Raw genomic sequence first — 16,579 nt, 5'->3', positions numbered from 1 at the left:
GCTATTTCATCATGTATACTTGCATGCCTTTGGTATGTCATAGAATAAAGCAAAGAAGCTGTGAAAAGAGATGAATTATTGCTTATTCTACAAAGATATTCTAAAATGGCCTGGACACATTTGTTGGTACACCTTAGAAAAGATAATAAATAATTGGATTGTAGTGATATTTCAAACTAATTAGTTTCTTTAATTAGTATCACACATGTCTCCAATCTTGTATTCAGTCATTCAGCCTATTTAAATGGAGAAAAGTAGACACTGTGCTGTTTGGTATCATTGTGTGCACCACACTGAACATGGACCAGAGAAAGCAAAGGAGAGAGTTGTCTGAGGAGATCAGAAAGAAAATAATAGACAAGCATGGTAAAGATAAAGGCTACAAGACCATCTCCAAGCAGCTTGATGTTCCTGTGACAACAGTTGCAAATATTATTAAGAAGTTTAAGGTCCATGGAACTGTAGCCAGCCTCCCTGGGCGCGGCCGCAAGAGGAAAATCGACCCCAGATTGAACAGAAGGATAGTGCGAATGGTAGAAAAAGAACCAAGGATAACTGCCAAAGAGATGCAAGCTGAACTCCAAGGTGAAGGTACGTCAGTTTCTGATCGCACCATCCGTCACTTTTTGAGTGAAAGTGGGCTCCATGGAAGAAGACCCAGGAGGACTCCACTTTTGAAAGAAAAACATAAAAAAAGCCAGACTGGAATTTGCTAAAATGCATATTGACAAGCCACAATCCTTCTGGGAGAATGTCCTTTGGACAGATGAGTCAAAACTGGAGCTTTTTGGCAAGTCACATCAGCTCTATGTTCACAGACGAAAAAATGAAGCTTTCAAAGAAAAGAACACCATACCTACAGTGAAACATGGAGGAGGCTCGGTTATGTTTTGGGGCTGCTTTGCTGCGCCTGGCACAGGGTGCCTTGAATCTGTGCAGGGCACAATGAAATCTCAAGACTATCAAGGCATTCTGGAGCAAAAAGTACTGCCCAGTGTCAGAAAGCTCTGTCTCAGTCGCAGGTCATGGGTCCTCCAACAGGATAATGACCCAAAACACACAGCTAAAAGCACCCAAGAATGGATAAGAACAAAACATTGGACTATTCTGAAGTGGCCTTCTATGAGTCCTGATCTGAACCCTATCGAACATCTATGGAAAGATCTGAAACTTGCAGTCTGGAGAAGGCACCCATCAAACCTGAGACAGCTGGAGCAGTTTGCTCAGGAAGAGTGGGCCAAACTACCTGTTAACAGGTGCAGAAGTCTCATTGAGAGCTACAGAAAACATTTGATTGCAGTGATTGCCTCTAAAGGTTGTGCAACAAAATATTAGGTTAGCGGTCCCATCATTTTTGTCCATGCCATTTTCATTTGTTTTCTTATTTACAATATTATGTTGAATAAAAAATCAAAAGCAAAGTCTGATTTCTATTAAATATGGAATAAACAATGGTGGATGCCAATTACTTTTGTCAGTTTCAAGTTATTTCAGAGAAAATTGTGTATTCGTTTTTTGTGGAGGGGTACCAACAAATTTGAGGACGTCTGTATGTGCCGTGAAAGTATTTGACCCCTGTCTGATTTTCTGCATTTTTGCATATTTGACACTGAATGTTATCAGATCTCCAATATCTTCAATATTAGATAAAAGGGACCCTGAGTGAACAAATAACACAAATTTGGTACATATTTATTTATTAAAGAAAGTTATGCAACACCCAATGCCCCCGTGTGAAAAAGTAATCTTCCCCCTTAGACTCTAACTGGTTACGCCACCTTTAGCGGCAATAACTGCAACCAAACACTTCCTGTAGTTATTGATTAGTCTCTCACAGCGCTGTGGAGGAATTTTGGCCCACTCCTCCATGCAGATCTGCTTCAACTCGGTGACATTTGTGGGTTTTCGAGCATGAACTGCTCGTTTTCAGGTGCTGCCACAACGTCTGGACTTTGACTAGGCCATTCCACAACTTTAAATTTCTTGTTCTTCATCCATTCTGATGTAGACTTGCTTGTGTGTTTCGGATCATTGTCTTGCTTCATGACCCAGCTGCGCTTCAGCTTCAGCTCTCGGACGGATGGCCTGACATTCTCCTGTAGAATTCTCTGATACAGAGCAGAATTCATGGTTCCTTCAATGATGGCAAGGCGTCCAGGTCCTGATGCAGCAAAGCATCCCCAAACCATGACACTACCACCACCATGCTTGACCGTTTGTATTACTGTGGAATGCAGTGTTTGGTTTTCGCCAGACATTAACTGCGCCCCTGTCGGCCAAAAAGTTCCACTTTTGACTCATCTGTCGATAGAAAATTGTTTCAGAACTCTTGAGGATTATCCAGGTGCTTTTTGGCAAGTGTGTGTGTAGTTTTTACATTAACACTGAATGTTCATACCTACAGATGTTCTATAATATGCCACCACAACAAAATGAAACGGAGCAATGCCTATGATCTGTCTAATGACTACTACCATTTTTTTCATAAAATTATTTTTATTCTTGTAATAATAAACCAATTTATATATCATTTTAAAGGAAACTAATAAGAAAATACACAGTATAATTTGAAATGCATTAAGGTGAGTAATAAACTGACATATGGGGTCAGCAGATCTTGATGATAAGGTCCAAGACTATGGAAGACCTTCTAGGTAATAAGAACTTTAAAATAATAGCATCAGTAATAAAACAAAAAAATGAGATGGATGCAGTAATAGTATCAATTAAATATGTGATTAAAACCAAGATCAACCAAGATTCAGTTTAATCGCTTGACAGCCCTAACAAAAAATACAAGCAACAAATCCAGTTATGTTCATAATTTTCAATCGCTATGATTCCAAAAGAATTCCACACTTCTGATTTACCTCTCGCACTATTATCCACAACATGATATAAACCCTGCTCTATCTTTTTGTTTCACCTCGTCCACATACATTTCATACCACTAAGCAGACGTCATAAGGATCTTGCGATGTATCAAACCAGCGGTAATACAAACAGAGAACACTGCTTAGTCAGCTGACCTCCCTAATCGCTTCCTGTTTTAATGCAGGAAATACCGGTACATTTTACCTTCTAATACGTCATTTGGGAAAGGGTTACAGACGAGTATGCTGAAATGACGCGAACCGCAAACTGTGAAAGTTCACATTACGACCTGAACCTGCGGTTACCCGACCCGATGCAGGACTCTAGCTTGAGGTAGAGTACCTAAATGTAACATCAATAGAGTGTAATGAAGTAACTGATAAATTTTATTGTGTAACTGAGTACTCTGTATAAAAGGAAGCCAACCTGACCCAATGCAGGATTCAAAACGGAAGTGAAAAATCTAGGGGTCTTATTTGATTCTGATTTATCTTTTGAATCGCATATTCGCATTGTCAAATATATATTTCAGGATGTTTCGGACAAAAGCTCTTCTGTTGAGTAGAAATTTGTGTGTGTATATAGATGTCAAAAGTGTACAATTAATGTGTAATACCGAAAGTTAACAGCAAACCACGGTGATGAATAAACTATGTAGGTTAAAGTGATTACTTAACTGTCTTATTACTAACATTCGTATTACACGATTTAGTGCAAAATGTTAAAATAAACATGTCATCTGGTCTGTTTTAAAGAAATGTAATATGAGGAAATGGCCGTTCACAAGCTATTTTGTGTTTTTGGGTTTGTATACTGTTTTAATGTCTAAAATGTACATTTTCATTTGTAATACCGAAAGTTCATGGTGATGAATAAATAAATAGCTTAAGTCATAGGTTCTTAAACATTTTAACAAAGGACCCAAAACTATGTATCGCTGCCTTCTTGGGACCCATCTCATATTTGACAATGCAAATAAGAATGAAAAAAAAATATATATATATGCTACTGAAAATAAAGAAAGTTCAAATCCCAGGGAGTGAAAAACAATTTTATAAGGCTTTTAGTGGGAGCAGTGAGGTTCTCGGGGAAATTTGCTACCAGCATGTCAATTCTTGGTTCAGCCTTTGATAAGGCCACTCTAAGATCATGCTCTGGTCTCAAGTATGACAATGTTGAGAATCCAGATCACTTAGATCCAACTTCAAGTCATTCAGTTTTCTGAGTATGTACACTGTATATGCAAACCATGACAACCAGCTGGTATCAAGAAAGAGGGCAGAAAAGCTAGACTTTTCTTTCTCCAAAAAAACTTGTTCCACCTCCCTCAGTTCTCACAATCTATCCAGTACCCTTCCCCTGGACAACCGTCTGACCTCTGTATCGAACAGCAAATGTTCATGGGCAGCCCCGTCTCCTTACAAAGAGCACTGAACAACCTGGCTTGCGTTGGATGTCTCCTTAATCAAGTTTATTATTTTGACAACTGAAACTAACACTCTGCCTAGATTTAATTGCAATGACTTGGATGCCAGGGCGCCTCTGTGCAAAATACAATGGGTCACTGTTACATCAGGTACAAGTTTTATAACGTGCAATAAAACCTGATTTACAACCCATCATACTCTTAGCACCATCTGTACAAATCCCAACACAATCACTCCATTCCAACTGCAAGTCCTTCAAGTTTGAATCCACAACCCTGAAAATGTCCTCTCCCTTAGTGGTCTTCTCTAAGTGGTCACAAAAAATAAATTTCTCTTGAATATCTCCATCGCTCACAAACCTAACAAACACCATTAACTGAGACAGTCCAGATACAACTGTTGATTCATCCAACTGCAGAGCAAACTTTTTGTAGTCTTGGATTTTCTCTACAACAGCTTTCTGAATATCACAGGACATGTCCTGAATCTTTTTAATACGTATTATTAGACAGGGGGATCAAATCCACTTTCATGTCTGCTGCTTCACCTAAAATACTTTTACAGATGCCTTTTAACACAAGGTATGAAAAGATCCTCTCCTATAGTGTGGGGTTGCTTCTCCTTTGCTATCCGCAGGCTAACTTGGAAAGATGCTTTTAAGGCTGCCCAATTATTTTTTTTTCTCTTGGAATGCCTGAAATATCAGATTAATAAGTAATATAGCACAATAAATGTCTTGGCATTATTTAAAATAAATAAATAAAATACAGAATCAATATTTTAGCGTTAATGTTCTATTAGTTACACAGAAATTACATTTGATCAGAAAAATGTATAAAGGTAAACAACTTTTACCAAAAAAACGTATTTCTTTTAAACAAACTTATCAAAAATAGAAGGTGAATTACAGTAACGTTAAATCTGTTTAAAAGTTAATTACAATTGAAAAAGCACCTGCTTTAAAAAAAAAAAAAAAGGAACAGAACACGACTCCTTTTAAGAGGATTATTTATTACTTTGCTGTTATAACAATGGGATACTTTCAAAAAGTGAACTATCTTTATCCAGGAGTGAAGGTGTTGCACAGTGGGGGATTTCTCCCATTTAAAAATGGTTGGTGAGTGAATGATGGAATGAACAGCAGTCTCCACTACAGTTTTTAAAACAAAGACCGCAAGGCTGAGGGATTAACGTATTGGCAGCAGACTATTGTAATAATACTAATTATTATTGACAGTTAACTTCAACTATTATACTGTGTTGTAGGGATTAAATTAAACTGACCCTTTGCTTTTTTGAAGTTGCAATAAAATTAAATGATTGAACACATGCACGGGTGCATTTTGTAAGTATTCAAATGTTGCTTACAAGATCATTATTTAAATATGTAACGTGTGTGTGTGTATATATATATATATATATATATATATATATATAATGAGTCTAGGACTAAGGTCATGCTCTGTACAAATCCAGCCTTTGTGCCCAAATGCCTATCGACCTTCCATGTAAATCGGTCTGTGGAATTGGAGGCTTTGCATCTTCCACCATTCCAGTCAGATGAGAAGTGTCTGCTTCATACGCTTTGTCCGGTTAGGGTACTCGTGTATTATGTTGACAAGACAACAAGTTGGTGGCAATCCGAGCAACTGTTTATACGCTTTGAAGCTAAGAACCAAAGTATCAAAACAGAGGCTGTCCAATTGGATTGTGGAGACAGTCGAGATTGCTCACGAGCAAGCCAACTTGCCCCCTCTAGAGAAGATCACAGGTAATTCCACCAGGGGTCTTGCTACCTCAGGCATTGTTTCAGGGTGCATCGGTCTCTGGTGTTTGCGATGCAGCGGTGTGGGCCACTACTCCCACCTTCACAAGGTTTTACAGGCTTAATGACCTGGATCCTCAGAACCTTGCCTTTGGAACCAGAGTGCTGACAGCGGTGTCAGCCGGATTCAAAAGCATGTGCAAGAGGCAATTATGCGATCTGTGGACTTTATCATGACTTTATAATTGCATTGTGTAATGGAATATATTTTGTACTTGAAAGGGAGCATTCGGTTATCATAACGGTGGTTCCCTGAAATAAAAAAATGTATCCATTACAATTCCTTGGTCGCTGCTTACAATAATGCAGTAGGCTGAAGAAAATGTATTTAGGGGGGAGACAGTCGTGTTGATGTCGCAGGCGTAAGACGCGGCTTTGGTAGAAGTGTGCAATTGAATTGGGTGTAATAGGTTCACTTATTGTGTAATGGATACATTTCTATTTCAGGGAACCGGGGAAACGTTTTTACAGTATCAGTAAAACGTAGGAAACATTCTTAGTGTTTTATTGCTCGGGTAATTTTAATATGGAAAGAGTTTAACCCTTTTTTCAGGACCAAACATTTTTCAGTGGGATGCTCCACCAGGACCAGGTGTTTTTTGGCTATATTTGACTTCATATAATTTTTTTTTTTTACAGTAGCATCTTGTAAATGGTGTCCTTTTTTTATGAACACACCGGGGAACACTGTCATGAACTTCAGAAACCATACAAACTTTGCTTTTTTTTTTACAGCACTAATATATATATATATATATATATATATATATAAATTATGCATTCTGCTTAGAGATGCATGTATAAAAAACATGTTCTGACCTGAGGGACCTTACCATATTTCCTGATTTGTTTTTTTAAATATTGATGTTTGGGCAAATTACAAGACATTGTTTCACTTGAGTGATTGCAATGACATAACCCGTTTATTCTCAGGGTCTTTTATAAACAACTCTTTTTTTCTCAAAATTTAAATATTTAAATAAAACAGTTGTTCATTCCATTATTCACTGCCAAAACCTTCTCCGCCCTTTAGACACTAAATGTCTCTCTCGGTGACATCACATGGAAAAAAATAAATATCAAAGTCAGCGTCAGTCCCTCCCCTATCCAATGATATGTGTTTCAAGCCTGTACTGCAAAAAACCATCTTCGGTATGATCATGTCAACACGATCCATGTCCTTAAAGGGTTAGTGTGACCTGTTTAACTAATAGATAGACAAGGCTCTTTTTTTATTTATTATTTATTTAAATCCTAGTTCTGAAGATGATTCCGATGAGGAACAATCCACGGATGAACAGTTCCAAAAACTAAAGGAGATGTTCCCGCATAAAGATGACAGTAAACTGTTAGAGGTATGCTTCATGATGTTTCATTGTTTTTAAACTCTTGCTTTTAAATGACTTTGCACGAAGTAACTATACATTAACACTAACCTAGAACCAGTGTATGTCTGTTTAATTGTTAAGCTTTTTGTTGTGCATTTTAGGCATTAAGATCCACAAGTACTCTGGATGGAGCTGTGGCCTTCTGTCTGGTACTGTTTGGGAAGGAAGGTAAGTGATCCAGAATAGGTTTATGCACAGATACTAACCACGTGTTTAACCCTTTGCAGTCCATTTATTAATTGCGCGTCAGGCACGTCAGGTCTAATTAATTTTCACACGCGCAGTTAATTTTAGACGCGCTATTTAAAAGTATTATTTTCCACAGTCAAACGGGTTTAAATGGCCCTGCATATCAACAAAGCACTCACTAGGCATCTCCAGCCCCGCCCCACCCTTTCGTTTGCTATAGCGTTCACCTATGTAAGAAATAAATAATAATAATAATAATAGTCGTACATACCAATCGATCATCTCCGGATCACTCGTTTTATCACCAAACTCCTCAATAATGCGATCCAAGTCATTATTTTATTACTATAACATCTCAAAAAAGCTCTGCAAATGTCCATTTGTTTTCTGTGCGCTGATTCAGTCAGCCAACTTGTTTACTTACAACCCGCCCAGTTATCTGATACCAGATACCATGTATGACTAATCATGAGATACGCCTTTTTTTTTTTTCTTTTTTTTTTTTGACTTGTCTCGGCTCCTGTCACTCCCACTCGGCAATTGAATGGTTTTCTCGGCTTTTTCCGGAGAAAAAACGACTAAAAACCCGTTTTTTGCGTTGCTATAATGATGTCGGACCCAGTCCGACAAAGGACCTGTGAGGAATAATTGCAATGTCGGACGCAGTCCGCCAATGGACCGCAAAGGGTTAATCTGGTTAGTATCTTTCATTCTGTATAATTCAGCATGATTTTTTGGTCCTGATCGAATGTAAATAACTGGTGTAACCTGTCTAACCTAGAGTTCGACATGATTTGTCTATCATCCCTGCCTAGAATCAATATAAACTCAACTGGGAATCAAGCATTATTATTAGGCTTCCAAGCCGTAGGCTGGGGAAGCCTATTGTTTTTGTTAGGATTATTATTATTATTATTATTATTATTATTATTATTATTATTATTATTATTATTATTATTAGGCTTCCAAGCCAAAGGCTGGGGAATCCTATTGTTATTGCTGTGTTTATTATTATTATTATTATTATTCCGCACAAACGGCATCACAGAGTTATGAGAACGCATACGTAAGTAGATGCCTATGGCTGGACAACCAGACTGGCATCCCCAAATGAAAAAGTCACATGGTTCGACCGCCATATTGGATCTCGTGGAAATTTTGGGAATTTTTCAAAACTCTTGCCGTTAAAAACAACTTAAGGTGGAACTATAACAATGGCAGCAGATAGTGCAGCAATGGCCTATAAAAACACATATGTTCAATCGAGGTTGATTGAACAATTACTTTGCCCGCTACGCTGGATCAGCGCCAAATATTCAACAATCTTCTTGTCTTAAACCACAACGTCAATCGACACCTAAACTGGCACGCATGTTGATGACCAGGTCTTTTCTACCGTTTGTAAAATCCATGCTTTTTTGTTAACAAACATGACCGTGGCGCGCAAATAACCGTTTCACAACGGCTCTATTTTCATACATTCATGCATAAATCCAAGGTGCAATACACTACAGTCATGAAACTTTTTATGACCATAGAGACTCGCGTGAAGTACTGGTGATATGAATGACACATTTTGGTCACATGGTTTGGCGGCCATATTGATAATTGTAAAAAAAACTTTTGCAACCCATAACAAGAACACCATTGCACTTATGCTCTTCATTATCAACACAATTGCACAGACCATTGGAAAGTAATAACTGCTGAAGTTTGAAACGGATTGCTCACACGATGCGGTGGCCATATTGGAATTTACGTTGACATTTTAACCCCTAGGGTGTGCTGACAGGGTCATAGTTATAATGGAACACGTATAGGAAGTTATATGTACTCTATGAAAAAAATGTCATCACCCGCAACCTTTGACCTCTCCTAAAGGTCAAACGTGATGCATGACATCATCAGCATACGCAGCTGGCTATAAAACTGCCTATAACTTCTTATCGGCTGCACCAAAACACACAAAATTTGACACAGATGTAGAGGACTGGGATGTTGTGCCATGGTCAATATGGTGGCTTTTAGTCACATGGTGTGGCAGCCATCTTAGATTTAATGAAAATTTCGGGCAATTTTTAAAATTCTTATATTTGTGCCAAAATGGACACAGTCATCACACTTGTGATAACGTTTCATCTATAATAACCAATGCGCTTAAATTTCACGATAACTGCTTGGAAGCCTTTTATAGTTGCTAGCAACTAGTTGTTGTTTATTATTATTATTATTATTATTATTATTATTATTGTTGTTGTTGTTGTTGTTGTTGTTATTAATAATAATAAAAATAATAATAATAATTAATAATAATAATAATGTTTCTCTTTAGTACACTTGAAAGCAAGACATGCAGAGTGTTGCCCATTTATTTTAGCAATTTCCATGTTAAATGCTGTTTGCAGATTTCTTTTTTAGCCCTCAAATAAGCAATTTGGACAGTTCAAAACATTTTTTGCTATTGTGTTTTTTAAAAAAAAAATCTTATTGTGATTGATAAACGGAAATACAGTATTTCAATAGCACTTAAATAAATAATAAAATAATAACAATGTGTTTACATCTTTTTTTTTTTTTTTTTTTTTTTTTTTCCCCCCCAATGGCAGCATTATAATACTTGTTCAGGCATATCACTTTTTAGAAATTATTTTGTGTGTGATAGATTTTAAAGCAGACGCACTTAAAACCCTCATCAATGCTAACGTCTTTATCTAACACATATACAGTCACAAATTTTCAATCACGTCATGTCATATCTTCCCCAGTTTCAGGCACGAGTGTATAGCGCTGTTATACAAATTCTGTGTAGGTACAATAAATACATTTTGACCAGTACCAAACCTGACAAGGCTTCCTTACAACCTGTAACACCAATAAATAAATAAATAAATCTCCTAGTTTCTATCTCTGTAGATACACAGGCAGTTTTAAGATGCGCGGAGATGAGATTTGATAATATGTTGCCGTTAGGGTCCGCACATGCCAAGGGGAACAGTTTCACCTGCCTGCCAGAGGGCTATTTTTAATCTGAATCCTTCCAGTTTATCTGCGCTTGTCAGGATGTTATTTCTTCCTTACATTTTTTTGTTCAGGTTGTTGAGGTGGCTGAATATATCCACAAGGTAGGCCAGCTTGGTGCACCAAACTTCATTGGAGACAAGATCTGCGTAGGGCAATTCCTCCGAAGTAAACAAACTTTAAGTTCATCGCAGAACTAATACACACGAGATAGGACCTTCCCCCAGGGGAGGGAGTGTTTTGTCTATAGACGGTTTTGGGAACTGTAAAATGAGTGTGTGTTTGGAATGTGTACTGTATCAATGGTGAGCGTTGGCGAGCTGAGAGCTGATTTTGTAAGTAAAAACGAAATGTTGTTTTCAGCTTCTTGTAATTTACCGTGAAATAGGCATTTTATTTTCCTTGCAGCATTTTACGCTGTAAAATCAAACTTTTATCAGAGCCATGCATTTGGTTACTATGGCAACAGGGTCTAACAAATACCGACTTCATGATTGGTGTTATGTTTATACTAGTCTGTACATTGACCTTGTGAGTCAGTGACATATATGATGTTACAACTTACTAATAATTTGAAGGTATCTGTTGTTTTAAAACTTCATAATTTCTATGTAGTATTAGAAATGTAAAGAAATACAAAAACTTTCCTTTACGGTTTGGTCTCCCATGTATACGATTTATTGATTTAAAGGCAGTAAAATATGGAATTGCACGTTTCTATTCAATAGTATGTAAAGATAATTTTTAAAAGGTTTACAAAACTTGAAAATGTCTGCTTGTAATTAATTTTTTTGCAGCCAACACATTTATTATTATTATTATTATTATTATTATTATTATTATTATTATTATTATTATTAGTCATTTAGCAGACGCTTTTATCCAAAGCGACTTAGAGACCTGGGGGGGTGAACTATGCATCAACAACTGCTGCTGCACAGTCACTTACAATAGGACATCGGTTTTACGCCTCATCCAAAGAACATTGATACACTTTTAAATATTGTTTCAATAGCGACTTGAGTTTCAGTGTTTGAATGCTGTTTGACCTTTGACGTAGCGCAAATACTTCCAAGGTTAGCTCAAAGATATTCTATTTAATAGAATAGAAATAAATAGAATCAATTTGGTTAGCTGTACCTGAGAAAATGCAGTGAAAACGAGCAGCCATATTTAGCTGGAAACGAGGTATTCTCAGCACAGTAATAAACTTTTAGTTTTGGTTTGAAGGCGGCAGGAGCATAGCATGTGTTGTGTGTGTGTGTGTTTTTTTTTTTTTGTATTTGCTTGACATATGCCCTTATACACAGCGATTTTAGAGGTAACAAGTAAGTTATTACAATAAGCAAAGGAACAAGCAATAGTTTCTTTTTTTCTTTTTTTTTGTTTCTGTTTGCACTTTGTTTTGTAAAATGAAACAGTTTGTGCAATTATTGTGCACAGTGTGTTGTTTGTTTCTGTAGGTATACGCATATTTGCTTTGTATTTAACTTGGTGCTGCACTCAGCACCATACCTTTTGTGTCTTGGCTACTTATCTCTACTCTCACCCCTGTTCCCCCCCCCCCCCCCCCCCCCCCCCGAGACAGCCACCGCACCTCAGTGTGCAGGAGTAAGCTTTGGTGCTCTGCCCCCATCTCTTCACAGGAAACAGACGAGATGTAATTTTCAGTTTGCTCTAGTGCTGAATTTAGCTCTTTGTGGCATTGTTTTAGCGACAAGAGCCTTATGGTGCAGGACGCAGTGGTTGGCCAAAATACTCTCCAGTCCTGTCCCAGTTGTGTGCTACGGCAGTTCTTTGCAGAAGAAATTCTCTTTGATGTAATCTTCAGCATACCCGACGTTGGCTATGAGCTGAGCGTAGCCACCGATGTCGTCTGTAGATTCGTCAATCTTCAGAGCAAACTTCCCACTTGTTTTTAATTTCTCTTGAAGTGCCAGTTTGATATCAGCTGACATGTCATCAATACGCTGGTTGATTGTGTTATCTGAGAGAGGAACTCTGGCTACTACTTTGGGTGCATCAGCTCCTAACATGCCGGGAGAATTAGCATCTCAGCAATGGTATGTGGCTTCTAAATAGCTTGTTTCCTGTGGCTTATCCGAGACTTTCATAGGATCAGTCATTAATCGAGTTTGCTTCACGTTCAGTTCTTTCAAGCGCTTGAAGTAATTTGTCTTTGCTGGTGAGTGAGGGTATTTTGGTTGTCAAATGGTGTTTTTAACTTGCTTGGAACCATCGTGTTAGACAGCTTCTCCCTACAAAAAAGACATTCTGGCAAAGGGCAAGATACATCACCAGTCCACAAAAATCTGTATATCAGGTAACGGACACCAGGGCTCAAAATTAACTGCGGACATGTGGCAATTGCCATGGGTGCCATTATCAGTTGACGCAATGCCCCTCAAAATTATCTGTTTACGGCCATTATGTCCGCAATGCCGTTTCAGCTACAACTAAAGATGCCTGTATTAGGAATTGTTTGGATCCAAACAATAACATGGTTACAGGGTTATGTTGTCAATATTTATGAATGTGCTATGACATCGGTCTGTAAAGGAACTGTGTGTGTACTTAAACCATATTAAGAGCAAAAGGTGAACTCGCATTTAGGTGTGTGCAAGGCCTTTGTGAACTCCAATAAACCAATGTTGTCTTTCGCACTCAAATCGCAGGGTGACTAAATAAAGTTTTGACTTAACCGAACAGATTTTATCATTTGTTGCATCTTTAGCACCATGTCTATTCTAAATATTCAGTTACAAAGAAGCAGCCATGGTAATTTGAGACATTACCGTAATGAAAACCCATAAACGTAGTGTGAGTTTTGTACTAAAGCAGGGTCAGCTGCTGCATGGAAAATCCGGAGTTTACTTCTCAAACTGACCATCAAGAATGGAGACAGCAGAAAGCAAATACTTGGGACTGTAATAAGCAGACTTCTCATTTCCAGCTGGCAGCTGGCTAAATTGCCATCTACTTCGCCAGATGAGCCACCTAAAATTAAAAAAAAGATTAAATAGTTTTTACAGTACTTGTATGTTCCAGTCAATAGTATTCAACATGTTTATTTTGTTCCAGTAAAATAGCGTCAATTTCCACAATTCATGATGTATGTTAGTTGAGTAGAACGTTCCTTCTGTGAGGGCATTTTGTTTCCGGGCATATGTTTCCATGGACACCATGAATGGTCCAATCCGTTTTGAGCTTACATGAAGGTGGAACTGTACAATCATATACCTGTCAGTAACTGTACAGCAGAGTTAGGGTATTGTGTAATATTTTTTTAAAAACAAACAGCCTACTCAAAGGGTATGAAATACAATGAGTATATGTTATAGCACTGTAAAATGTCTTATGCATTGACTTAGAAGATCGATCTGAAATCTAGCATATATATTTAATTCAGGAAATGATATTTGCGTTGCGCAATTGATGAATATGACTGATTTATTTTATTTTTATGTGCTTTGTTTTGCTGATTCTTTTATTAAATGAAAAATATCACTGAGTTACCGTCCAATCTTTTGCTGCATAATCAGTTGCTGTAAAACTGTGGTAAAGTAATGTTATTGACAGTTCTACACAAAATGCAGATAAAGTACACCCACACACACGTATGAATACGCATAAGCACATACTGTAATTATCTGTTTAAATAGGCACGGCACTTCGTTGTTTTTAGAAGACTATCTAAATTACTTTAAGAAGTTCAGTCAAATGGAAATGTGTGTTCAAACTTATGTACAGTACGAATCTCTTCCTCCTCCTTTTCTGTTGGTCACACTTTCCATGTCTTTGTAAAACAGCCATATTTTCTTTGTATATTAGGCAAGAGCAACAGTGAGGGGAGGGAGGGTATTTTTGCATTAAATGTAATGCTATAAGGTAACTGACACTTTGGGTATAGACACGCTGGTGTGGCACTGTCTACTGTGCATCCCCCCCCCAAAAAAAAAGAGAAGCGCTGGCGTGTCCAGGCTTTTAGGGTGCTAAAAGGCATTGTGCAAACAGGTACACTGTATAAAAATGTAGGCCATTAATGAGTGTGTTAACTCCATGTTTGCTTTCACTTCTAAACTTTTGACTCCTACGCACTCACCAGCTGCATGTTGTCGTGTCGATTTGAGTGCCTCTCGTGGCGACACGTTTTGGCAAAATTGATCTACAACAGTATTACATTGAACGTCTTATAGTGTATACAATCTACGTTAATAACACTTACCCTTTTCCAGGGTGCTGCGTGAACATTAATGTGATTTCTACACCAAGTAGTCATACTTTTAATTGAATACAAATTAAAGCTAGTAAGCCATGTACTGCAGTGTTTTGTGGCAGACTGCAAGCACCAGTCAAAAAGGGAAGCTGCTCCAGATTTCCTATAGTAGCTCATGCTAATCTCCTAAAGAAGTGGTATGTCGGTTTGTGCTAATCTGTATTGATAAAATGAATAAGAAATATCCAAAAACATTTGTATGTAATTTGTACACCAACGTGATTTTCCATTTCAACATTACTCTCTTCCATTTGAAGTAGTTTCCATGTTTTTCCATTTCATATACCTGTTACTTGATATTTATGTACTGAACTTTTACTTTCAAGCTACAATGTTCAAGTAAATGCCAATGCATTACATATTGTTTTTTTGTATTTATTTTAACCAACCAACAGTTAACAGAATTAAAAACGAAAAAGAAATACAACTTACTGTAGAAATCACATTGTTTACAGAAAATGCAACAGAAACAAACTCTGAAAACCTGTAAAATAACAGTGTTTGAAATCGCAGTTCTTGCAACTACACTTTTAAAAATGTATTTATTAATGTACTTGCGCATTCTCGGACTCGGTAGTTTAATGAGAAATGCCGACGTGGGAAAGTATGTATACTCAGAGTCTTGGAAGACTAAAAATAAATGTAAGGGCTGGTTGGTTCCATGAATATTTTTAGAAACTTAAAATATGCCTTGGTTTTTTGTATAAAATGCAAAGGAAAAAATTGAATACATGAAAAAATAGAAAACAAAACACGGCTCATGGCTTACCTTTTCTGTATTCAAATTTACTACCAATTAATACTGCTTCTTATATTTAATTTAGAAACTGCTACCAATTCTCTTCTGTCTCACTTGGTATTATGGTATCTATATAATGTGACATTCTTTGTTTTTGTGCCTGAAATAAATTTTTTCTGTGTAATAAATTATTGCAAAACCGAACGAGTTTGCTTAAATATGTAACTTTACTTACTTTTGAAATGTACTGTGTGCTAAGACAAGTTTGTGGTTTTAAAATTATAATATAAAATATAATAAATATGTATTTTGTAATTACTATTCTTACACAAGTAACTTTTACTTGCTCTTTAAATCTCAACGCCTAAATTCATACAAAGTTATACACTTACTTTGAATTTTGGGTCCTATTAAGGCATATATTTAGGCCCAGGATATGCAGAATTTAGACCCCTGCAAAACCCTGTAATTCGTTTTCGGTGGGGGGCGCTGCAACTTGCACCCACGCTGGGGGAGGACCCCCCATATTCCCCAGCCTTCTACTTGATTTCTAGCCTCGTGCTTTTTAAATGAAAATGAAAAGACTGAATAAGGGAAGTGTGTACTTGGGTAGATAATGTAATGCAGCTTAGTTGATTTGCTGTAGAAAAACTGCCATTCATTAAACTTATCTTTTCAGATTGTGATAATGAAAAAAGTTTTGAAATATCTAAAATATATGATAGTGTTTCGTTGTGGTGTATTTACAACCATAAAATAACAGAATAAACTCACTGAAACTTGCTTTTTACTGAAACAACAAATGGTTACACGTACAGTAGAAAACGTAACAGTTGGCTGTTG

The 16,579-nt window shown here is 37.1% G+C and overlaps 1 protein-coding gene across 2 annotated transcripts in view; it reads left to right on the top strand.

Annotated features, from left to right (window-relative positions):
* LOC117421275 (SWI/SNF-related matrix-associated actin-dependent regulator of chromatin subfamily A containing DEAD/H box 1-like) overlaps positions 1-16,579 on the top strand; it is a 93,912-nt gene that overhangs the window by 15,819 nt on the left and 61,514 nt on the right. For both annotated transcript variants that reach the window (XM_034035463.3, XM_034035461.3), the window contains exons 3-4: positions 7,385-7,481; positions 7,616-7,682. In XM_034035463.3, coding sequence (XP_033891354.3) covers positions 7,385-7,481; positions 7,616-7,682 — 164 coding nt within the window. The remainder of the gene's footprint in view (positions 1-7,384; positions 7,482-7,615; positions 7,683-16,579) is intronic.

The sequence above is a fragment of the Acipenser ruthenus genome, chromosome 1 (assembly GCF_902713425.1).
Source record: "Acipenser ruthenus chromosome 1, fAciRut3.2 maternal haplotype, whole genome shotgun sequence".
Lineage (NCBI taxonomy): Eukaryota > Metazoa > Chordata > Actinopteri > Acipenseriformes > Acipenseridae > Acipenser > Acipenser ruthenus.
Note: the sequence above shows the minus strand (reverse complement) of the source record. Positions and strands in the feature narration are given on the sequence as shown.